Source organism: Euprymna scolopes, chromosome 16 (genome assembly GCF_053919585.1).
Source record: "Euprymna scolopes isolate OS-2025 chromosome 16, ASM5391958v1, whole genome shotgun sequence".
Lineage (NCBI taxonomy): Eukaryota > Metazoa > Mollusca > Cephalopoda > Sepiida > Sepiolidae > Euprymna > Euprymna scolopes.
The window spans coordinates 50894104-50921176 of record NC_136497.1 but is presented as its reverse complement, the minus strand read 5'-3'; the positions used below and the strand labels follow the sequence as shown (position 1 = coordinate 50921176).

The window sequence follows — 27073 nt, the reverse complement described above, 5'->3', positions numbered from 1 at the left end:
AAGAAAAAAAAAAAACAATACTTGTAACCAATTGTCTATAATAATAAATACTTAATCTGCATGAATTAAAATGTCATATTTAAGCATATTTTATGACTGGGCAATGCCAGGCAGCCTGCTAGTATGTGTGTGTGTGTATATATATATATATATATATATATATATATATAGTAAAACCAATGGTATCTACTTAATTGTCATGTCACAATAATGAATATATCCAAAAATTACAAAAAAACGATGATAGAAAATTAATTATTAATGAAGATAATTTTCAAAGACAAATTAGCAAAAACTGAGTTTTGCTAAAAAAAAAACAAAAAAAAAACAGAGTTTGACTCATAACTTTATTTTCTGAAATCTTAGGCCAATTTAGCAAAACTCAATTTTCGCTAATTGTCCTCTGAAAACTTTTCATTATTAATTAAATTTTCTACCTTATTGTATTTCGAAATTTTTGGATATGTTCATTACTGCAACATGACAATTAAGTAGAGACCATTGGTTTCACTTGAAATTCAATGTTTCGGTTTTCGAATTTCGTTATAATGAAGAAGCACCAATATTTCTGTATCCGTTTTGAAAATAGGTTGAATTCTCATTAAACTTTTATTTAAAGTGCTTGTGTTGACTTACAAACTAGTGTATATGTGACTGTTCTCATTCATGTAGATGCTTTTTACACCAGCACTGTCTCAACTGCAATGCTTTTGCAGTTGTTAATCTACTTTTATTTATAAAAATGAGGTTTATTTCATTTGTATTATTCAGACTAATCTAATTTTGGTAAGATTCACATTTCAGACAATGTAACTTCTGATCATCTTCAGGTGATTCTTCTCAAACTTTGGAAACTGACACCGAATTTCAAACTGAACCCTTAACTTGGAAGTCAGTTTCTAAAAGCCACAGGCATTAAACAGAATAGACTGATGACATAATTATTTATGTGAACTGGAACATAGGAAAAATACATAAGAATAATTAAACTCATATTCTAACATGTGTCCCAAAATGTGTTTTATCAGTGAAATATTTTAATATCTAGGCATCAGCAAAAAAAAAAATAAATAAATAAATATTAAAGACATGTTAATAAAGATTGGTATTCATTTGGAAAATAATCAAATTTAATGTAGGACGAAAATAAAAAAAAAAATTAAAAAACAATCAAAATGCATGGATTTCATTTCAATGATTTTCCTGCATTTGAATTTAGTTTTTCACATTCTAAATTGAACTCGATAAGCTCCAAATGAATACTAATCTTTAGTTAATAAAATCGTGATTATGAAAATAAAGACATTTTTTTCCCCTATTTTTGTAACCAATTACTTTCATGGGCTTAACTTCAGGCACTTAGTTATTTCCTTTATAGAGGTTAGTAAAAAAAAAAAAAAAAAAAAAAAAAAAAAAAATGGACTTATTTTGTGTTGCGATGTACTATTAAAAGGAGACCACTTATTTACGATAGAGCGAACACAGTTGCTTAAATATTGCATTTAATCTATACAATTATTTATTCAGAAAAAATAGACTTTTAGTCACATACGTTTCTCCATCTCTCCTGAATAGTAGCCCAGTTTAATAATACTGCACCAGTAGTGATAGATGACATATACATTCACTCTCAATGTCCTATAATATTCTTTTTTCAGTTTTTCTCGTCTTTTTATTCTTCTGCTGTCTTGTGTTTTTTTTTCTTTCTAGTCCTCCGCCACCATCATTATTAAATTGGCATAATTTATTTAAATTCATATTTTCATATCCCATGCTAACAAACTTATTTTCAGAAATACATGCTTGATAAAAGCAATAATTACTATCAATAGAATTAAGATAACTTAACATATTAATCACTTAATCTGGTATAATCCATTCATTCTAGGCAACATTAAAGGATTAAGATTTCTGTCTTCACTCAGGCTTAATAAATAGCATTATTACAAAATGGAGACTTTTTTTAAATGAATAAATGCTATGGAAATAAATATATTTTGAAAATAAAAGCTAAATGCAATAAGCTCTCACTGTTAAGTGAACATCCTTCCATGCATGAATCTTAAATTGATCATGCATTGTGAAAAACTTGACCTACTCTTTCCACCAGATAAGTGATGACAGTTCATCAGCATAATGTATACAATGTGCAAAATCTAACTGGTTGCAGGTGTTATGCAAGTTTATCTTAAGGCTTGAATACCTAGTCCACCCTACTATTTAATGCACATCTGCAAAGAGGAGAGATGGTTTCATATGTGTTAGTGAAACGGATACAATAACCCAACAAAACTGTGCGCGGAACTTAATCCACGCTGCTAACCACGACACAGACACTAATAATTACATATTTTGAAGTTAAGCCCAATATAACTACTTCACTTATCCCAAACTCTTGTTGATTATTTTAGACTCCTGATCATGAGAGCTTTAGCTTTTACATTCATTGTGTAGCTAAATAAGTATAGATTACCATAGGACACTTGTTCCAACGTGAATTATTTCGTTATAATGTAAGGCACTGAGATTTCAGTAAGACCTTGTGTAACTGATGGCACAGATAGTGTAGTATCTGTTATAATTCTATGCTTTGAACTGTTCTGTCCTCAATCGATGAAGGAGAGTCCCTTCTAGAATAAAGCAATTTTAATTTTTGCCCCAATTCTAATTGCCTCTTTTCATGGAGCAAGATTTTCACCACATTAAAAATTAACCTTGTGTCTAATTGATCTCATGGGGAGGCAAGTAAATACGAACATCATAGAAAGGACAATAAATAGACACTCTTCACTGAGAGTGTAACCAAGACAAGTGTGATATAGATTCTCTTCCAATAAGCTAACTCACTTGATGACCGGTGTGTTGTGGGTATAAAAACGTTTAAGTTCAGTCACCTCAATTTATATCCAATGTTTATGAAGACAGGAAATATACCCGTTACTCCTACAATGATGTCTTGTGGGTGACATGACCAAAGTCAACCATTCTGAGTCCCGGTTGGTCATTCAATACTCTGCAATTATGCTGGCTCCAATTTCTTACTGTTACTTTGATAAGTGAAGGTTCCTTCTCCCTTTGGGGGACAGCTCTTCATAATTAAACATGATTCTCCTAAATTTGCATTAACGATTATACAAAGAAGAATTGTGGTTATCAAAATTTTAATCACGGGAAAGTGTCTGGGTAGTTAATCAATCATCAACTCCCGGTTTCATCCCCTCACCCACAGCGATGTGTGGTCCTCCCATTTATTCGCAACCAATTTCCTTAGTTGGGATAAACAATATTATTAGTTATCATATTCACAAAATTTGTTTATCTTTTGTACAAATAATTGATTAATCTTGGTGATCTGTGTTGAATTTGGTCTCCCATATTTCCTTTTTGTTTATAAAATCGTTTTAATATCAACCTTTCATTGCCTATTCATTTCGATTATTGCAAAAGATGACATTTAGTTTGTGACCTATACAAGGCAGATGGTCCAACTACAGCTTATGACCAACCATTGTGAAGATTTAACACAACACACCTTGATAAATTCCCTTGCTTCTTATCATAACATTAACAATTCCTATTTCTCAAATCTTTGCTTTTTATCATAACATTAACAATTCCTATTTCTCAAATCTTTGCTTTTTATCATAACATTAACAATTCCTATTTCTCAAATCTTTGCTTTTTATCATAACATTAACAATTCCTATTTCTCAAATCTTTGCTTTTTATCATAACATTAACAATTCCTATTTCTCAAATCTTTGCTTTTTATCATAACATTAACAATTCCTATTTCTCAAATCTTTGCTTTTTATCATAACATTAACAATTCCTATTTCTCAAATCTTTGCTTTTTATCATAACATTAACAATTCCTATTTCTCAAATCTTTGCTTTTTATCATAACATTAACAATTCCTATTTCTCAAATCTTTGCTTCTTATCATAACATTAACAATTCCTATTTCTCAAATCTTTGCTTTTTATCATAACATTAACAATTCCTATTTCTCAAATCTTTGCTTTTTATCATAACATTAACAATTCCTATTTCTCAAATCTTTGCTTTTTATCATAACATTAACAATTCCTATTTCTCAAATCTTTGCTTCTTATCATAACATTAACAATTCCTATTTCTCAAATCTTTGCTTTTTATCATAACATTAACAATTCCTATTTCTCAAATCTTTGCTTTTTATCATAACATTAACAATTCCTATTTCTCAAATCTTTGCTTTTTATCATAACATTAACAATTCCTATTTCTCAAATCTTTGCTTCTTATCACATTAACAATTCCTATTTCTCAAATCTTTGCTTTTTATCATAACATTAACAATTCCTATTTCTCAAATATTTGCTTTTTATCATAACATTAACAATTCCTATTTCTCAAATCTTTGCTTTTTATCATAACATTAACAATTCCTATTTCTCAAATCTTTGCTTTTTATCATAACATTAACAATTCCTATTTCTCAAATCTTTGCTTTTTATCATAACATTAACAATTCCTATTTCTCAAATCTTTGCTTTTTATCATAACATTAACAATTCCTATTTCTCAAATCTTTGCTTTTTATCATAACATTAACAATTCCTATTTCTCAAATCTTTGCTTTTTATCATAACATTAACAATTCCTATTTCTCAAATCTTTGCTTTTTATCATAACATTAACAATTCCTATTTCTCAAATCTTTGCTTCTTATCATAACATTAACAATTCCTATTTCTCAAATCTTTGCTTTTTATCATAACATTAACAATTCCTATTTCTCAAATCTTTGCTTTTTATCATAACATTAACAATTCCTATTTCTCAAATCTTTGCTTTTTATCATAACATTAACAATTCCTATTTCTCAAATCTTTGCTTCTTATCATAACATTAACAATTCCTATTTCTCAAATCTTTGCTTTTTATCATAACATTAACAATTCCTATTTCTCAAATCTTTGCTTTTTATCATAACATTAACAATTCCTATTTCTCAAATCTTTGCTTTTTATCATAACATTAACAATTCCTATTTCTCAAATCTTTGCTTTTTATCATAACATTAACAATTCCTATTTCTCAAATCTTTGCTTTTTATCATAACATTAACAATTCCTATTTCTCAAATCTTTGCTTTTTATCATAACATTAACAATTCCTATTTCTCAAATCTTTGCTTTTTATCATAACATTAACAATTCCTATTTCTCAAATCTTTGCTTTTTATCATAACATTAACAATTCCTATTTCTCAAATCTTTGCTTTTTATCATAACATTAACAATTCCTATTTCTCAAATCTTTGCTTTTTATCATAACATTAACAATTCCTATTTCTCAAATCTTTGCTTTTTATCATAACATTAACAATTCCTATTTCTCAAATCTTTGCTTTTTATCATAACATTAACAATTCCTATTTCTCAAATCTTTGCTTTTTATCATAACATTAACAATTCCTATTTCTCAAATCTTTGCTTTTTATCATAACATTAACAATTCCTATTTCTCAAATCTTTGCTTTTTATCATAACATTAACAATTCCTATTTCTCAAATCTTTGCTTTTTATCATAACATTAACAATTCCTATTTCTCAAATCTTTGCTTTTTATCATAACATTAACAATTCCTATTTCTCAAATCTTTGCTTTTTATCATAACATTAACAATTCCTATTTCTCAAATCTTTGCTTTTTATCATAACATTAACAATTCCTATTTCTCAAATCTTTGCTTTTTATCATAACATTAACAATTCCTATTTCTCAAATCTTTGCTTTTTATCATAACATTAACAATTCCTATTTCTCAAATCTTTGCTTTTTATCATAACATTAACAATTCCTATTTCTCAAATCTTTGCTTTTTATCATAACATTAACAATTCCTATTTCTCAAATCTTTGCTTTTTATCATAACATTAACAATTCCTATTTCTCAAATCTTTGCTTTTTATCATAACATTAACAATTCCTATTTCTCAAATCTTTGCTTCTTATCATAACATTAACAATTCCTATTTCTCAAATCTTTGCTTTTTATCATAACATTAACAATTCCTATTTCTCAAATCTTTGCTTTTTATCATAACATTAACAATTCCTATTTCTCAAATTTTTGGCAAAAGAGAAATTAACAAGACTATTCATTATCATATTAACGTTTCTTCTTTTCTAATTTAAATTGAAATAACCAAGACTCTTTCTTTTATCAGGTCCCATCAATTCTGATGATCAATTTGAAAGCAAGCTTTCCTTCACCCAAAACCCAATGCAGGCTGGCCTTGAACAAACACAGTCACAGAAATAAACACCAAAAACCCATAATCCTCACTCATCATTTATTTTGTCCCTATGAAAATCAAACTATTAAAAATAGCAGATTGGTCCAATATCACTATAACACATTATTCCAGTCTTTGAGTAATAAACCTAGGTAGATAAATAGATACAATTAAATGAAATAATCATCTGAAAGAAATTTACAAAGATCTACCTCATAGATAACGATTAAAAAAATATGATACTTACCAAAAAACTTTGCTTCTGATGGAAGGACAGGTTCATATGGTGTAGCAGCAAAAGAATGAAAAGGGTCTCCGTGCTGGTTGAATGTTTCGTACGTCCGAATTTGTGAAAAATTATGACTAAATGATTCCGATGGAAATGGGGGTTCGATTGGTCCAAGAATATCGTCTGTTTCTGGTTCAATGTCCTGTGACTCCAACTTCATTTGTACAAGAGTCACATTAAGAAAACTTGGTGATGGGGCCTGTGGGGCAGAGGCTGCTGGAATCTGAAGTCTTGTCCGTACCGTGGCCAGAATTGTGGCCACAACGCGGTCTAATGTGCTAAAATAAGTCTCCCACAAAAAGCGTCCTTGCCGACGCATCTCTGCTATGGAAGAGTCTGTGTAAGTCCGTAGCATAAAGTGCAATTCAGTTATCCTTGGTTTCGGTAAGATGATGGCTGCTTTGCGCCAATCCAGCAGCTCTGCAAATGGCAAACGGACATAATTGCCTAGGATGATGGGAATCGATCCAAACCTTAATGCTTCAAGAAGTCTGATATGTAGCAGTGGGGTTGATATGAATGAAGTATTCATTGGGGCAATGATTAGTGTGAATGACGACTGCTTCACCATGTCGCGACGAAAGTTTTCACTCTCGCAGTATGCCCATTCTCCTGGAATGGCAAGTTTCTCCAAGACTGAAGTTTTGCAAGAAAAGTCAAAAGAAAATGGATCCGTCTTTAAAGACTGAATATTTTTTAAAATGTCTAAGATCATATTGTCGAGATTTTGCATTAATGACTTTTCTGATAAAAGTCCGTTTAGGTGACGTGTAAGGTGATTTGGTGGGCCCATATTATTTACAATATTATTATTATTACTTTCTTTATTAACATTATTTATATAATTATTATTAATAATATTATTATTATTATTATTAAAACTTGAATGATTAATACTAAGTTTATCATCATAGTCAGAATCAGGTTCAATATCTACTCTAGTTTTCTGAACAGTTGGGGAGGCTGGTTTAGCATCAGGGTGCTCCCCAGCAAAACTAAGCAGAAACTTGCGTTGAATTGGCGACATAAGTGTCATGTCTTTCCAACTGCTGCTGCTCGACCAGGCTTTGATAAACGGTGGTGACATAATATTAAAATCACGCCAAAATGAGCCCTGAGCAAATGTGTTCTGAACAACAATCGCACGGCCAGTGTTTGTGCGACTCAGGAGCTCTGAATCCACCGCACGCCGACTGAATGAGACCAGGATATGATTGCGTCCATCACCGCGCCAGTATGGCAAGTTGGAGAAAAACATCTGTAAAGATCTGATGCGCACTCCCCGAAGCTCCCCAATGAAGACCATGTAGACACATGCTGCACTCGGCTCAAGAGTTGCATAGTCTTTGATCAACTTTGACTGTTGTAGCGACATTAATAGATCCATGTTGATGTGTTTTCCGATCAGGTACTTCTGTGGATTGTAAAGGTAAACAGGAAATCCAGATGTGAGGGAACAACGGGAATAATCAAAACAATTGTGCATCTGACACATGGTAGGATATTTTGGGGGTGGGATATACACGTCATCTGAGACATTTGGGAGGATCTGCTTGGGGGCGGAAAGCACGGGCATATTATGCTGCATCATTTCCTCCTTCTCTAGCTTGACCGTCTCGATAGTGATCTTCAGCCGTTCCAGATCCTTCTGCAGCTTCTCATGTTCGTTCTTCAGACGATGGATGTTAGTGTTGTAACCGGATAATTCCGACTGGAGACGCTGGCGCTTACTCTCCAGCGAACGCAGTTCATTATTGACAGATGCACGGATTTTCTTCAGTTCTTCAACATGCATGCAGAGATCGAACTTTACAGTTTTTTCAACATCCCCAGCAAAGGTGTCCGGTTTTGAGTTGATCCTGGTCCCAGAGTTGCCTTCATCTCCAATTTTTGAGAGGTAGTGGTGGGACAGCAGAGGCACCAGGACTAGCACAACTAAAAGGAAAAATATCAGGCGGGAAAGATGGGCATGCGTGATCCGGGCAAGGAGAGCCCTTTGTTTTACAATTTCTAATATCCACATATTATCGGATCATGATATGTGCAGACAGCTTGTCAAAATGATGCATTGTGGGTACAAAATATTTGCGGAGAAAAGAAACCGGGGATGTTAAGTGCATCCAATTAGCAGATTTGAAAATCTGCTCGATGAAGAAATTTCTACAGTACATTGCCAAGAAATTCCAATTTGTTTTTTGTATGTACATATACACATTATATATATATGTTGATGTAGAGTGTCAAAATAAATTAAAAAGTTATGAAACTGATGTTAAAGTTTATTTTTATAATTTGATTTTTTTTTCTATACTTCAAGTAAAAAAATTTTTTTTGAAATTATGAAGTAATGAAATTTAATTTTGATTTTGAAATGGAAATCTGAAGCAACACAATTACAATAATAAAAAAAAAATAGAAAAAGATGTGGAGAATATGGCAGAAAGACAATTATTACTGTATAAATACCAAAATGATCCCAGTTAGAGTTAGTCCAAAAAAAAGTTATGAAACTTTACATCTTGCGTTTTTAAGTACACTAAAAAGTTTTCAAAGAATTAAAAAAAAAATTTTTTTTGTCTTAAAAATAAAAAATAAATTTAATGGAATTTGTTTAAAATTATTTTTTGCCCACGTTTTGAATATTTTTTGAAATCTTTAAGTTTTGCTTTATAAAAAAAAAAAAACTCAATAATTACGAATTTTAAAATTCTGGACGTTGTATGTTATAAAAAACTAATGTGACTGAACAAACATAAAACAATTAGTTTTTTCAGCTTAAATAACACAACTATATTAATTAAAATAAATGAAAAAAAATAAAATCTTAATTTATAGAGCAAGGAATCATATTTGAGTTCTTTTAAAAAATATCTTTAAAAATTTTATAACTCTCAATCTTTAGAATATATTTATGTACTAATATAAGTAAACTTAGATCTAAAAATTTTCTTGTAAAAATTTTTCGTAATTTAGCGAGAATTATCGATTAAAAATTGAACAATGATTAGGATGCATATACAATCACAAATACGAGATTTAAGAATGACTTTCTGTAAAATCTTTTTGTCAGTTACAAAATTAATGATAATAGACTAACAGTTCGGCTATTTTAGAAACTGAATGATTACAAAAATAAAAAATACTTTAAAAACGTTTTGAAAATTTGTTTTTCTTAAAGAAAATTCTCAAGACAAACAATTTTTAACAGTTAATAACCGGTATTTAAAATTTCCTTTTGAATGAAGACAAATTGATATGTTCTATCGTTTTGAGGGGTTTTTCTTTATTTTTGTTTTTTAGTTAAATTTTCGAAACAAAAAAAAATTAAAATATTTTTCAAATAAATAAAAAAAAATTTTGATTGATAAAAATTTCTTTTGCACCTAAAAAATAAATTAAGTGTTTATATTTTGTTAAGCGGTAATGCAAGCCTTGTGCATGGGAATGATTTTTTAAATTTAATTTTTGTCTATAAGCGAAAGTTTCTTTTTTTTTTTTTTTTTTTAAAGAAAAAAAATTTTTTAAAAATTTGTAAGATAAAAATTGAGGCTAAAATTATTGTGTATATATATTTACATTTAGAGGCAATGAACGATTCAAAAAGGTTGTGTAATTAAATGAGTATGTATGAATATATTTATATAAGTATTTGGACAATCCCCATCCAGGGTGAGGTATAACCTGGAATTGGCTTAGCCTTGTTAACCATGCCATTTTTGTTTTCTTTTTATGGTGGAACGGGTGAGGGCGTTTCCCCTCACTTTATTTTAGCATTTTGATTATGATCCGAGAGAAATACTACACCTCAGCCTGGCGTTTGAAAACAACAATGTCTCATCGCAAAATAACGTTTGATCTTGACAAGTTCTTAAAGACATCAGAGTAGTTCATCTCCACTGCAGACCTGAACAATGATTTGATTTGTGTGTCGAGGTTTAGCATAATGAAGGTTTTCTTTTCTGGATTTTCTTCATAACAAGCAATGCTCATAGAATCTTGAGTATTTTCTGCAAAATAAAGTAAAATGAAAAATTTAGGGAAAGAAAAAAAAAATTATTGTAGATATCCAAAAGCAAAATTTTATTTTTATTAAATTTAAAAGATATTTAATTGTGGCACATACGTCTTTGCAAAACAAACAATACAAAAATTCATTTTTGTAGCACAATTACCCATCAAATAATTATGACTATTCAAACTTTGTTGGAAATTAGAAAATTTGCCGTCTTTTGTGCCATTGATCCAGAAACCAATTTTCAGTGTATAACTAAAAATGCACACTTTAAACAGTTGAAAAAAAAAATGTACTGTTCATCTTGTGGTAAATGAAAAACATAATGGAAGCAATAATTATTCAATTAGGTCAGCCTAAACAAGAATCAAAACCGCATTACCTCATGAAAAAACAAAACAAAACAAAAAAACATACAAAAATTATATGGAAGTACAACTTCCATAGCATTTTTGTATAAGATTTATTTCTACAGCTGACATATTGAATTATCATATGTGATTCACAGCACAACAGAGATTAAGCTATATTTTTCTTTTTTCCGTAAATCAATTTAAAAATATAATTTTAAAAAAATCCTATTTGAACTATGTAAAAACAGTTGGAAACAATGATAAAGCAAAAATTTAATTCATCAAAACTTTCAACTTTGATTTTTTTTTTGTGTGTGTGAAAAGACAGTTTAAAGCCAATCATGTTTTTCTTAAAGCTGGGCCTGTTTTTAAATATATAGAGACAATATCATGCACATTAAGTTGAAAAATATTAATATTAAAAAATAAATAGCCCATAACGATTTTTGATAACAATAATAATTACTTTTTAACTAACCAATTAATGACAAGACACATTAATCAAAACTGGATTACTTCTGGAAGAAAAAAAAATTTTTAAATACAAAAATGATAGTAACTTTAACTTTTCGGATAAAATTAATTTCTACAGCTAACACATTGAATTTTCATAATTCACAGCACAGCAGAGATTAAACTAGATTTTTTATTTATTTTGTAAAAAACAAACAAACAAAAAAACAAAACAAAGAAAACAAAAAAACCCTTATATTTGGACTATGTAAAAACAGCTGGAAAACAATTTGATAAAACAAAAATTTAATTCACTAAAATTTTCAACTTTGATTTATTTGTGTGTGTGTGAACTAAAAGGCAGCTTTAAAACCAATCAAATCATGTTAATTAGTTATTGTTTTCTTGAAGCTGGGCCTGTTTTTAAATACATGCAGACAATATCCTGCAAACTAAGCTTAAAAAAAGTTAAAAATTAAATTGCTTGTTACTATTTTTAATAACTATAATAATTATTTTTTTAAAGTAACCTATTAATGACGCAAGAGAAAGAACTATAAATTTATAAAGAAAAGATTAAATTTTGTTTACATTCAAATTTATGAAAATACTCCCCACCCTCAAAAAAGCATTTTTTTTCATTAAATTTTGCCATAATTTCTGATGTTATGTGGCCTGCAAAGCTTTTTAAGTGACACACCCAAGCTCACTAGGAAAATAACACCAAAACTTTATTTTATTTTTCTTTAAATTTATATCTCAATTTTCTTGTAAAACATTTATCATAATTTAACCAGAATTACTGATTAAAAAATAAATTGAACAATAATTATGATAATAGAATTTATAGAAAAGACTGAGACTAGCAACATCACATCTGTGAAAGAGAGAAAAAAGGATGGGGAGGGGCACAATTAATATTTTTTTTAAGTACTAATGAGTCACGTTTTATTCATTTTTTTTTTTTTTGTCTTTAAATTTAGTTTTTTAAACTTAAACAGAATAGAAAAAAATAGTTGCTTGAGGTTATGAACGCCCCCTCCCCTCTCCCAAAAAAACCCCAACTATTGAGCTAAATATTTAGAAATTGAAAAAAAAAAAATTCCAATCTGAATTGATAATTTTATCAGAAGTGGACATTGTTTTAAAAAGTTGGCAATTATAAAATACAGGGAAAATATTAGAATCGTCCCATCACTGATTATAAGAAAGAAAAAAAAGAATTGAAATGTCTCTTTTGAATAACAAAGTTAAAACTAACCGGTTTCTACAAAGATAATTACCTGTCTAAGGCAAGAGAAACTTTCACCTGCATTGAATCTTTCAAACTTGTTGGGATTGTAAGTAAACGATGCTATCATTCCTATATAGGTCAAATCCATCCACACAAACATTTGCCCAAAAATGTGGCCATCACAATTCGACCTACATTCAAATATGTATTTTTTGACATCTGGAATTTTTAAATGGTTGAGACCTGACAAACCCAATTATTGAGAAGTTTGTCCTTTAAGATACATAGATAAGCATGTTAAAGAGAGAAAGAGTTAGCAGGAGAACAAACTAAGGTAGAAAGTGAGGGGAAGAGAACAAACTAAGGTAGAAAGTGAGGGGAAGAGAACAAACTAAGGTAGAAAGTGAGGAGGAAGAGAACAAACTAAGGTAGAAAGTGAGGAGGAAGAGAACAAACTAAGGTAGAAAGTGAGGAGGAAGAGAACAAACTAAGGTAGAAAGTGAGGAGGAAGAGAACAAACTAAGGTAGAAAGTGAGGGGAAAGAGAACAAACTACGTAGGAAGTGAGGGGAGGAGACAAACTGACGTAGGAAGTGAGGGGAGGAGACAAACTGACGTAGGAAGTGAGGGGAGGAGACAAACTGACGTAGGAAGTGAGGGGAAGAGAACAAACTACGTAGGAAGTGAGGGGAGGAGACAAACTGACGTAGGAAGTGAGGGGAGGAGACAAACTGACCTAGGAAGTGAGGGGAGGAGACAAACTGACCTAGGAAGTGAGGGGAGGAGACAAACTGACCTAGGAAGTGAGGGGAGGAGACAAACTGACCTAGGAAGTGAGGGGAGGAGACAAACTGACCTAGGAAGTGAGGGGAGGAGACAAACTGACGTAGGAAGTGAGGGGAGGAGACAAACTGACGTAGGAAGTGAGGGGAGGAGACAAACTGACGTAGGAAGTGAGGGGAGGAGACAAACTGACGTAGGAAGTGAGGGGAGGAGACAAACTGACGTAGGAAGTGAGGGGAGGAGACAAACTGACGTAGGAAGTGAGGGGAGGAGACAAACTGACGTAGGAAGTGAGGGGAGGAGACAAACTGACGTAGGAAGTGAGGGGAGGAGACAAACTGACGTAGGAAGTGAGGGGAGGAGACAAACTGACGTAGGAAGTGAGGGGAGGAGACAAACTGACGTAGGAAGTGAGGGGAGGAGACAAACTGACCTAGGAAGTGAGGGGAGGAGACAAACTGACCTAGGAAGTGAGGGGAGGAGACAAACTGACCTAGGAAGTGAGGGGAGGAGACAAACTGACCTAGGAAGTGAGGGGAGGAGACAAACTGACCTAGGAAGTGAGGGGAGGAGACAAACTGACCTAGGAAGTGAGGGGAGGAGACAAACTGACCTAGGAAGTGAGGGGAGGAGACAAACTGACGTAGGAAGTGAGGGGAAGAGAACAAACTACGTAGGAAGTGAGGGGAGGAGACAAACTGACGTAGGAAGTGAGGGGAGGAGACAAACTGACCTAGGAAGTGAGGGGAGGAGACAAACTGACCTAGGAAGTGAGGGGAGGAGACAAACTGACCTAGGAAGTGAGGGGAGGAGACAAACTGACGTAGGAAGTGAGGGGAGGAGACAAACTGACGTAGGAAGTGAAGGGAGGAGACAAACTGACGTAGGAAGTGAGGGGATGAAATGGATGGCTCTCGTCTAGGGGAGGCTTCATGTTTTGATAAGCTTATGGGATTGACCTTTACTCCTGACCTGAAATGGAACACGTATATCAAGTCTGTTGCCAAGGTTGCTGGAAAAATTGTAGGATCCTTCTGCTGCTTCAGAAGATATCTCACTACTAATGCAATTCTCTATCTATATAAAAGTCAAGTACGTCCAAGGATGGAGTACTGCTGCCACATCTGGGCAGGAGCTGCTAAAAACAGCCTATCCTGCCTTTACAGAGTACAAAATAGACTTCATGGCTTAGTGGGTGATGCCCTTTCTTCCCTGCAACCTCTCTCCCACAGAAGAGACGTTGCATGCCTGTCTTTGTTTTATTGTTACTTCCATAGGAAGTGCTCGTCTGAGCTCCAATCCCTGGTCCCCCCCTCACCAATGTTTCATGATAAACACCAGTCTAGCTGAAACCACTGTCAGTAATTTTCCCCACTCTTTATCTGTGCCTAAATCAAAACATAGATTCCATGAACAAAGCTTCTTTCTTAGAAGTGCACGCCAGTGGGACTCTTCCGTCTGCCTGTTTCCCACCTGACTACAACTTGGATGTCTTCAAGTCCAACATAAACAAATTCCTGATAAACCATCCCCTTAAGAGACACTTTATCAAATCTCCAATACTAATGATTACTACGATACTATCCCATTGATTACTGTACTCGCAATAACCCTTATCCCCAAGTGGCTTCTGGGTCTTGATAAGTGGTGACTTCCATGTAAAAAAAAAAAAAAAATTGTAAGATCCTGCAAAAGAAAAGCAGGCATTCATACCCCTTGGAGGACAATCTAGTCATAAAGAATTTGTAGCTAAGGCACATGAATCGATAAAGTTTACTAAAGTAGATTTTAACTAAAATTAAATGGTTTTTATCTCCTTTACCAATAAACATACTCCAGCTCCCTGTCGGAAATAAAAAGAAGTATCGGGGAAAACAACATCCTTCTGATCCGAAAAATAGATGCCATCTTTAGGTTTCCACTTGCCTCATTATGGAGGAATACAACTATTGTTTTGTGCCATTGCATAAAAAAGTTTCAAATGTACATAATATACTTTCACACACTTTGTTAAAGTGTCATTAAAGTGTTGTATCCGTTCTGTCTTCAGCCGGAAGAGTGGAAATCCTTGACTGGGACAATTTTTATTTTTAGTCTATTCAGCATGTTCCATCTTTTGAGATGTTTGATATCCCTCACATAAAAAAAACCAACAACTTCATAGCTAATTTTGCCCTCGTGAGGAGACAAGTAAATAGGTACATATAAAAAGTGATATTTTAAAGAGTTTGTTCCACATTTATTAATCCCTTACTCCTGGTGCATATACAATTTTTTTTGGGGGGGTGGTGCGCTGTTGAATCCCCAAAAATGTTAATTGGGAAGCAAGTAATGATTCCACAAAAATAGAAAACATTTTTAATGTCTCTCCCCATAAAAAAGTGCATCGCCTTTTCTTCATTTCTATTTAAATAGTTTTAAATTTCTTTCCTCTTCTCAGCCTCCATTTTTTTTCCATGCAAAATTAATTGACATTTCATGAAACTCGTTACACAAATGACATAGAAAATTCTTTGGGGAATTATCAGCCACGAATGCTAAACAAGGCCACTCATTAGGAATCTCCTCCAGGAATTACTTGTTTGTAGGTCACATTAATAAAAACAGAATAACTATAAGAAAATCTGGATTCACTTAACACCAAACTAAAGTTGTACTAAAATTTATTTTTGTTGAAGTGATCTTTAAGCCGAGTAAAAAAACACACAGGCTGAGCATGCAAGGTTCTCCTTTATAAGTGAAAATTTACTTTCATCATGACTAATGTTTGTTCAAAATTTCAAAATATTCTAAAGCATGGTTATTGAAAAATGTTGAGAATTAACTTGTCGCTAGGTGGCATTATAGGGCTATAATGCCACCTAGGGGAACAACCAGAGCTATCCTGGAAAATCCGTTCTGGCAAAAATTTACTTTTACTGTTACTAATGTTTGTGCAAAATTTTTAAAATCCAAGGTGTGGTTGAGATTGATAAAAGTGCAACCAAACGAACGGAAGTGAGTTACTAAGTCCAATCCCTCCTTTGTTGGGGAACCCAAAAAAAATAATATATATATATATATATATATATATATATTAAGATCCATTTAATCTACGCGTTTAACAATGAAAATGGTATTTCAAATTGAGAGTATCTTCATATCAAATTTATTGGCAAAAATAAAGTGCAACAAGCCATATAAATAAAAAATAGATAAATAAATAAAATGCTTAGATGTGTACAGCTATATACAGTTTGAATGTTTGTCCAACGCGACAATCTTCACTATCTTCCATGGTAAGCTATTCCACAGATCAGAAACCTGGACAGAGAATGCTGCCAGTTTTCTGTTGATATGAAAGAGATTATGGTCTCTATTTTGCAGAGTCTCATGGAGACCACATCTGATATTGGAATCAAAAAATCTCATCGAAAGGTAGATTCAAATCCCTGTTGATGATGTATGCTAATATATTTGGTCCCTTTGCATCCTATGGTGCTCAAGTAAAGAGTAATTATACAAAAATCAACCACCATGATAACTTTACATTGCAAATGAAATAGTTACATTTCCAAGTGATTTTTCCAAGTAACGACTAGAAATAATAAAATGCTTATCCTTTCGCGATAATATTTTTACATCGACAATCTTCTAAAGCTCATTACAGAGTGAAAAATGTCTTTTCAACCTTTATTTTTTCTTTTTTTTTTTAATGAGCAAAGTCAAATTGTTTAAACAATAAAATGTTTAATAGAATATAATGTCTTTTTTTTTTTTTTTTAAACAAAGGTTGTTTAAAAAACATCTGAATAAATTTGAATGGTTATACCTTCAAGTTTCAACATAATTTTGTGGATATCTAGATTTAAAAAATATAAAAAAATCTTTATGATGTACGTACTTGTTTACGACACGAAGATGTCATATTCAAAAAAAAATTACATGGGTTTGGCTAGTAATTTTTCTATATGGCTAGTAAACGAAAATATTTAGTTGTCAAAGATCAACTAAAAATAAATTTGTCTGTAGAGGCCTGATGATACATCCAGTGTCGCCTTGGACGGTTTAAATGTCATCAAGCTATTAGCAGCTTGTTTCATGGCGCCTTTCAGCTAAAATTGCCTCAGGTCCAGCTTCCATGATGCCTTCTGTTTGCAGTTCTTACAGGGATGCATTTATAAATGCCATTTCTCTTAAAACTACAAAAATTCTCTCCTAATGAAATTAAAAATATAATGAATACTAGATTTTAGTGGTATGACAATTTTAGTTTCTGTATTGGTTTTGCATTTTTACTTCTTTATAGTTTGGTTTCATCTTTTTTTTTCTTTTCTAAGGAAGATGCTTATTTTTTTTTTTTTTTGGTGATTATTTAATATTCCACATCTCATTGAATTATAATAAAGTGTTGGTCAATTTATGACTCATTCATTCGATTATTTAAAAAGATAACTGTTTAAATATCTTCTATCATTAATTTCATTTTCGATAGCCAACTTCTTAAAAAGTGACCATGATAAGAGGCTTAAACCTAATCTTATGTACATATGTAATATTACAACTTATTATTATAGAACTAGTGGAGGGTGGGGCTCACAGCCTTGCCCGGGCATAAAATATGCTTAAATATATTTCAATTCATGCTAATTTCGTATTTATTATTAAAGAGTCAATTCTCTATTGAAGATTATATATATTAGTTTCGAAAGGACTTGGCTGCCATCAGCTAGAATCAAAACCAAAACATTTCATGCTCTAGTCATTTGAGCTATCAAAAGATAGATAAGAAAGCTTTAAAATTAAATCACTTCAAACTATGAATGAATTTGCGCATGACAACGGTCATGGAAACAAACATCTAAGGGTGGTGTATGCATATTGTAAAAAGTCACTGATACTTGAACTCGTAACCCAGCTGATACAAAATGAAAAGGTGACATATGCAAATTAAGACAGTCAGATTTGGAACAAGAGGACGAAGCATCAGCGTCAGCCTATTCCCCCATGAAGATGTAAATGCGGTGCTCCCAGAGATTGTTGTCTAAATCGATGAAATTCGGTGTTCAGCATTAATTGACACATATACAATAATAGTGGCTAATCGATGTTGATCCTGGAAGACAGCAAAAGTTGACTTCTGACTATTGGAGGCTTGTCCTGCACATGCTGCAGAAGAGTAGTAGTCACTATTTCAACAAATGACATGTTAGGATCGATGTTCTGGTGATGTGTGGTAAACCACTGGGATTTGATCTGTTAAGGATCGATGCCATAAAAGCATTGAGAGACACCACTGTTGGACCTACGGGTGCAGTCCGGATTGGCTGTCAGGCAAGTCTCCACATGTGCAGCTATCTCCATCAGTGAACCAGACTTTATTGCTATGCTTAACCATCAGAAACAAGCATGGATCGCGGCATGAAAATGGGCAGATAACCACCCACCTAAAGGATTGCGTAACGGAGTGCCAGAATATTAAGTGGCTGCAAAAGTTCGACCAGATTATGATCAAGAACTTTGGGCATGGATGGACAAGGGTTGGCTTGTGCCATACGCGGAAGAAAAACTTGGACCTCCCAAGAGATTATTTCCCTTAATGGCTGTGATGCAGCAGAATAAGTCAAAGGTGCAGCCAGTGATGGATTACCACAAACTTAACAATCATGTAGATGCATTCACGGCAAATGTAGATGTTTATACTACTAAGAAGTGCGAGTGGCGCCAAAAAGGGACAAATGTGTCACTGCTTGATTTTCAAAGAGCATGTCTCCAAGTATGAGTCCACGAAACACTGTGGCCATACCAGATGGTAGAGGTCGATGGAAATAGAATTTGTCTGACAGATTTGGGGTTTGGCTTGAACATGGCTCTACTCATTATAAAGGCTATCATTAGCAGGGTGCTATCGCAGAAGGAAGCTATGGACTGCACGATGTTGGCTTATATCGATATCTTTGTTGACGAAGACATTGTGCCCACATCTCAAGTTTGAGAACATTTAACTGAATTTGGGCTAGAATGCAAGGACCCGGGATGGCTTGGAGACAGCACATGCATGCTGGGACTGACAATCTTAAGAGAGCACAGTGTCCTGTGCTGGAAACGAGGTAATGCAATTCCACAAGTTCCTAATATCATAACACAATCGACTGTATTTTCCTTGTGTGAAAAGTTTATAGGGCACCTCCCAGTATGTGCATGGCTGCGTGTAGCATGCGGAGTAATAAAGAGAAGAGCTTGTTCAATCACAAACGGCTGGAATGACAAGGTGACAGATTCCCGACTCTGGCATATGATGTGCAAGACTGTGGACACAGTACAGCGGAATGATCCAGCTTGTGAGGATTGGACAGCCGGGAATTGAACGTATGAGTCAATGCCAGCGTGCTAGCAACCAGAGTGACATTGGAAAGAGATGGAACTGTGGTGGAGGATGCTTGTTGGCTGTGACCTGAGAACGATGAATTGGATGCCGTGTTCAGATGAATTAACTTGTCGCTCCAATGTCAGAATAAGGTGTTGCACATAAAGATCGATTCTGCATGTGTACACAACTGGGTGTCAAGCACTTTTGGTGGGAAAGCGTGAGTTCACACGAAGGCTACCAGTGAGATGCTCTTTAGAAGACAACTAAATACTCTCAAAGAATTGGTGAAGAAATATGTAGTAGATGTGACATTGGTTGCATTAATTCACAACATGGCGCTGAATCATCGTTGTGGTATGCGTATCAATTGATAATTCATGAAGAAGGATGCAGGACCCAAGCTATTGTTCAGTGTAGGGCATGTCTCTGAACTGGACGCAGTCCAGATCATGGCCATTCACAGAAACAGTGGACATCCAGGAGTGTGACATACTGCTTATTTCGCCTGAAAAGTTTGCCCTGTGACGACAAAAGCAGTAGTCAGATTGGCAATACAAACATGCGTGGAATGCCAATCTTGAGATCTGGGAGAAAGGAAAACTGGATTTAAGCAGCGGTTGGCAACAGTTGGGAATGGACATTACACACCATTTCCTAACTAACACGGATTGTGAGCAGTTGCGGTTTTCAGTGTGTAAGCAATTAGCATGGCAAACTCAGCAACTATAATTCACCAACTAGAAGTGGTCTTTTTCGATCATGGCCCACCTTGCAAACTACTGACAAATAATGATAGCCTTCCGCAGCAAAGAATTAAAGACATTTGTAGATGAATGGCGTGTGAACTTTTTTCTTTATACTTCAATTTTCTGTTCAGATTCAATTTTTTTTTTTTTTAATTTATTATTTTTATATTTCTAAGAAAGCCTTGATTTTTGTGTGGCAATTAGTTATTCTACATCTCATTGAATTGTGTCACTATTTCAATAAGGATGTCGTCAACTTATGATTCCATGAAAAAATTTTTTGCATAGCTTGATTGCCATATATTTCCAAAACTTATATTTTGATCTGTAAAAAAAAACAAAAAAAAAATGATTTAAAAACATTTCTCACTTTATAAATTACAAATGCATTTACAATTACATAATAAAACAAAAAATTATTTTGTTTTATGCAGATTATTTGGACTACAGTTCTCAGCTTAAGAATTATTCCCACAACGTTTCGGCTGATGTAATCTCCGACCTTTATTTTATCAAACTTGGGAATCTGCGAGGACTCATGGTATAATGGATAACGTACAAAGTAAAATTTAGTTCTAAGAGACACTCTTCTGGAGCGTGGACGATTCTAAGAATACAATTGCAAATTACTTAAAACTTCTATGTGGATTAAATAAACTGTCCCATTCAAAATTCTGTGCAGATTCTAGAGTTTGACACAATACACCTGTAGAAGGTCAGAGGTTACCTTGTCTGAAACATTGTGAGAATAACACCCAAGACGAGAACAGTAGTTCGAATGATCCAAATTATTCATCCTCATCTTAACAATTCAGGAAGAAAACAGTTTCTCAATTGAACTGTTTTGTTTTTTTCATTTCACAACTTGTTTTCTTATCTGAAGCTTTGCATTATAACATAATTTATTAAACAAAAAATGAAAGTGCAGCATCTGAAGAACAGATACTAAACTTTCATCTAGTCCCAAGAGTCTACCTTGAAACTAAGATAGAAGTCTAGAAAGTTGGTTTATAAGCAAGCTGGGATGTTCCATTGTGCTTAGATTGAAAATCCCATTCTCTGGGTTCTGATCGGTTGCTAGTGTATGAGGAATCATCTCTCTCTCATATATATATATATATATATATATATATATATATATATATAAAGGCAAAAGTGGCGTGTGTGTTTTTGTATGTCTGCAAAACGCTTTGGGGGGGGGGTTCTTGAGAGGATTACTATTTTGAAGAACAAGCTAGGTAACATACAAATATCCGTGCATGAGGTCGCCAAGCTAATAAAGAACCTTGATTCCAGTAAAGCAACTGGCCCTGATGGCATCCCAATTATAGTGTTAAAAAAGCTTCAACCAGAACTTGCTCCCATACTTACGAAACTGTTTAATCGCTGCCTTAAGGAGAAGTGCTTTCCGACTCCCTGGAAGACCTCATCAGTTTGCCCTGTATTTAAGAATTCAGGTGATAAGTCATCTCCCTCTCAGTACAGACCTATAAGTCTCCTGTGTGTTATGAGTAAGTTGCTGGAATCCATATTAAATAGAGAAATAGTCAACCACCTCAGCAGGAATAACCTTCTTAGTGACAAACAATATGGTTTCCGCTCTGCAAGATCTACCGCAGATGTGCTGACGGTTATATCCCACAGGATTAGTGAATCTCTTGACAAAGGCTTCCTTTCTAGGGCACTTGCTCTTGACATATCAAAGGCCTTCAACAAGGTATGGCATGAGGGTCTACTTCACAAGATTTCCAGCTACGGTATAACTGGAAATGTTTTCTCAATCATTAAATCATTTCTCTCCGATAGGCTCATAAGAGTAGTGGTAGATGGACAAAAATCGGAGGCCTGCAATATAAATGCTGGAGTCCCTCAGGGGTCAATCCTGGGCCCAACTCTCTTCCTGATCTACATCAATGATCTCCCTAAACACATACTTAAATCATTTGTTGACATCTATGCTGATGACACGACCATCTACGGCAACACATCAAAGGGTGTAAATGACAAAGTTCTCTCTGATTCTCTCTCCTCTGATCTCGAGCGCGTGGTTCAGTGGGGGAAGATGTGGCTGGTTACCTTTAATGCATCAAAAACCAAACTCCTATCCTTACATCATCAATGCTCTGATCCCCAGCTGGCATCAATTGTGATGGATGGCTCTCGTCTGGGTGAGGCCCAGTGTTTTGACAAGCTTCTGGGTTTGACGTTTACTCCTGATCTGAAATGGAACACGTACATCAAGTCTGTTGCCAATGTCGCTGGAAAGATGGTGGGATCTTTCTACCGCTCCAGAAGATATCTCACTATTGATGCAATTCTCTATCTATATAAAAGCCAAGTACGTCCAAGGATGGAATACTGTTGCCACATCTGGGCAGGAGCTGCTAAAAACAGCCTATCCTGCCTTGACAGAGTACAAAATAGACTTTGTGGCTTAGTGGGGGATGCCCTTTTCTCTACCCTGCAACCTCTCTCCCACAGAAGAGACGTTGCGAGCCTATCCTTGTTTTATCGTTATTTCCATAGCAGGTGCTCGTCTGAACTCCAATCTCTGGTCCCCCCCTCGCAAATCTTTCACGAAAAACACCCGTCTAGCTGAATCCATTGTGAAAAATTTCCCCCACTCTATATCTGTGCCTAAATCAAAACGCGGATTCCATGAACAAAGCTTCTTTCTTAGAACTGCACGGCTGTGGAACTCTGTTCCGTCTGCCTGCTTCCCTCCGGACTACAACTTGGATGTCTTCAAGTCCAATGTTAATGAATTCCTAATGAACCGCCCCCTTAATTAAACACTTCATCAAATCTCCACACTAACGTAATGTACTTGCAATAACCCTTATCCCTGAGTGGCTTCCGGGCCTTGATAAGTGGTGATCACTGTAAAAAAAAAAAAAAAAACTTTTTATATCCTCCCTAGATTATATCTACAATTTGCAAATGAACGTCATCTTTACATTTATTTTGATAGACATTTATAAAATTCCCTCCATTCCGTCCGTCCGCGTGTTTGTTCATCTTTTTTGTATAAATAAAGTGAAACTCATCAAAGCAAAGCCGTCAGCAGCCTTTCATGCTGGGACGTCTTCAAAGCATTTAGCTTTGATCAATGTGGGGAAAACCCTTCTTATCAAACAATTGCTATTCATTTGGAGAGCTCCCTTTTCTAGTTTTCCCCAACATCGTGGGGAAGCAAAAACTGGCCTGCAGCCAACGTTCATTTCTGCGCCTGCCTGATTCTTAACTTATTCACTTCAAGTTAACTTTTAGATTGACATCGATAAATTTGAACGCTTTTCACTTCCTCTCGCGTCTTAGCGTAGCAGTAAGATCTCCGCTTTTCTTTCACTTTTTTCTTTTCTACCTTCATGTCACGGGTTCAAGCTTACCTGTCTACTACAAATTTCCCCCCACCCCCACAAACACCCGGCAATGCCGGGCACCCCTGCTAGTCTATAATATAAATCCCACCTGTCTGTTTAAATGTATGTATGTATGTATGTATGCATGCCTAAAACTTTTGACAGAGGTGACGGATTTTCACGAGATTGGTATCATTTTGAAACTTAACCATTTGGACGACAAATATTGAAAAATTGGCTAAAAACATTAGTTCCTTCACCCTCAACTGGGCACTTTTCTACAAGGAGGGGGGGGTCGTTTTTTTTCGCCCATATTTTCGAAAGTCATCCTCTCTTTTCGATTGACTAGCCTTAATTTAAACCTTCGCCATTTCTGGTTTGGCGATGGGAGTAACAGCTAACGCATTAGTTTTTTTTTGTTTTTTTTCACTTTCTTTTCCTTCTTCACGGTACGGGTTCGAGCCTTCCTGCTTACTACCACTTTTTTTTTTGCTCAAGGCACACCTCCAAACTCCTGGGCAACGCCAGGCACCCAGGCTAATCTAATATAGAAAAGTACTGCTTCATTCAAGCAATAATTTTCCTATCAACTATACTGTTACGTGTCAAGGCATGAAGTCAGTTGATGTGAGAAACTAAAATGAGAAAGAAAAAATTATATATATTACTTCAAGGTCAAAAACTAACCAACAACAATTATTAGATGAATCGATTCTAACACAGAAAATGCAATTTACATAAGTATTCATCCTTCTAAATTTCATATTCCCAAGTTAAAAAAAAAACTAAAAGTAGTTAACAAACTTTTTTCATATTAGTATGCGTTAACTACTTGTATTTACTTGAGGCCGAATTTTAAAAGGTCTGCCACATTTAGCAAGAGTCAATGCGGCATGAAATTATGGATGTATGCAGACCTTTAAATTTTTTTCTTTATTCTCCCCAGAGTCATATACAACACAGGATAAAGGAAATGGTGGTCCTTTTAACTTTTCCCAACAAATCCTAAACATTAGGATTGCCAAGTTAATGGATTCATAAGATCAAATAGTCGGTGCATTTTTAAATAATGAAGAGGGTGGGTTAATGACTTCTGTCTCAGCCAATGAATATATATTATTCTTAATTGTATGCATGTATACTTGGATTCAGGGTTCAAATCGTCTGATCCAATTTTTTAGAATCTGTATATTCTGGTTTTTAATCTCATTAAAATTAGAGATTAAAAAAAAATTTTCAGACTGTTTTTGTACATTTGTAGACTAAATATCCTTAACTTCATTTCACATTAAAAAAATTTTTTTTTTTTTAAATTAAAAAGACTATTTTTATTTTTTTAAAGCGATCATATGTGAACACCTTGAAAAACTCGCCAGAAAGAAGTAAAAAAAATTATAATTTTGGGCAGAGAATCGATTTTAATTTTCTGTAAACTGATTTTCCCATCTCTGCCATTGTAGCATTTTAGGGCAGTTAAAATTTTATTTACCGTTAAGTCCGAGTGACTACCAGTTAGGGTTAGCTTAGAAAATCATACCAAATGTTTAAGAAAAAATTAGATTATTGGAAGTGTAAAATACAGCTATATCACTGCAAATTTGATCAAATGTGTTCTTGTCTTTATGATTTTGTCTCACAGAGTTAATATCAGGTAGAAAATTGACTTATCGCTAAAAGGAGAATAAACAAAACGAAATTGCTTCAATCAAGAAAGTTCAATTGTGTCTTCATCTTTTTTTTTTTAACTAGAAAGTTTATTATTTAAAACATTCGCCTGGACTACAGTGCTAACCGACACCAGTTAGAAAAAAAAAAAAAATCATACCTTGAATTTAGTTTCTTTTGGGATTTGTAGTCAGAGTCGGTTTTGATGAGTGATTTTTATTCATTAGGCAATGTGGCTCGTGGGACAAATACTATTTTTAGCCTTAGACCAAAAGTTGCTGAGTCTATTTTCTTTTCCAACGGCTTCTAGCACAATCCAGTGCTTTTCTGATTGATTCAAAACGCAGCCACATATGGTGTTTATGCTCGGCCATCTGAGAAGATCATTAGCAACCTAACATATGGCCGGATTCTTTCAACAACATCACAGTACTCGTTTGCCTGTAAATAACCTCATTTACAAACATTAGTCTTAGAGAAACAGTTTAATTTATGATGAAGAGTCGTACCTAGAGAGAACAGATTTTTTTCAGTTTCAAATTTTCATTAATCCTGTTTCCAGTTTTGGTAAACCCATTTTTTTCTTTCTTTTTTTAATTTTTGGTAAATTCGTTTAGACTAGCCAACATTTTTCTTTAAAATATTGACAACCACACTTTAAAAATGTTTTTATACAAAAAATCGTTTTCTTGGAGTATTTTTAAGGGGTTTTAGGGGACATAATATGAGCACAACCTCCCATTTAAAAATTCAAATATTTCAGATTTGAAGTGGATTTTTCTACAGTCATTGAAAACAAATGTGAATTTTTATTTTTTTCCTTAAACTTCCTTAAGCTAAAGCCTTACACTTTAGACATTTTCTAGAATCAAAATCATGTAATGGATTCTGATCCAAACTGGAATAAGGATTCTAGACATAAGGCTCAGTAGTGTTATATTTTGATTTTAATCTTTGTAATAGGACATAAAAATTGTGAAAAACTTTTGCTCATTCAGGAAATTAATTTCACTCGTCCTGGGATGGGTATTCTTCTAGTGACTATATGTTTGTACATTTTTAACAAATCTCAAGACAGTTATTAAGCTTTGAGAAAATAAATAAATAAAAATGGAAATTGAAAAATAAGTAAAAATCAAATTTTAAAAAATGGAATTTGTAAAATTAGTAAAAAAAATAATATGAATCTCACCTGTCTGTTTAAATGTATGTATGTATGTATGTATGTATGCCTAAAACTTTCGACAGAGGCGACGGATTTTCACAAGATTGAAATTGTTTTGAAGCTTGACTCTTCAGACGGCAAATATCAAAAAATTAACCAAAAGCATTAATTACTTCACCCTCAACTGGGCACTTTTCTACAAGGAGGGGGTCGCTTTTTTCGCTGATATTTTCAGAAGTCATCCTGTCTTTTCGATTGACTAGCCTTAATTCAAACCTTCGCCACTTCCGGCTTGGTGATGGACGCAACGGCAAAGACGCCACATTTTTTTTTCATGTTCTTTTCCTCCTTTGTAATACGAGTTCGAGTCTGCC

The 27073-nt window shown here is 33.9% G+C and overlaps 1 protein-coding gene and 1 long non-coding RNA gene across 2 annotated transcripts in view; both read right to left on the bottom strand.

The window, feature by feature from the left end:
* Positions 1-8751, bottom strand: part of LOC145295945 (exostosin-like 3) — a 59310-nt gene extending 50559 nt beyond the window's left edge. The window contains exon 1 of the mRNA XM_080141833.1: positions 6537-8751. Within this exon, the coding sequence (XP_079997959.1) occupies positions 6537-8601 (2065 nt within the window). The 5' untranslated portion in view covers positions 8602-8751. The remainder of the gene's footprint in view (positions 1-6536) is intronic.
* A 1353-nt stretch (positions 8752-10104) lies between these two features.
* Positions 10105-27073, bottom strand: part of LOC145295948 (uncharacterized) — a 100414-nt gene continuing 83445 nt past the window's right edge. Inside the window, exon 2 of the long non-coding RNA XR_013869922.1 lies at positions 10105-10585. This is a non-coding gene — a long non-coding RNA (uncharacterized LOC145295948). The remainder of the gene's footprint in view (positions 10586-27073) is intronic.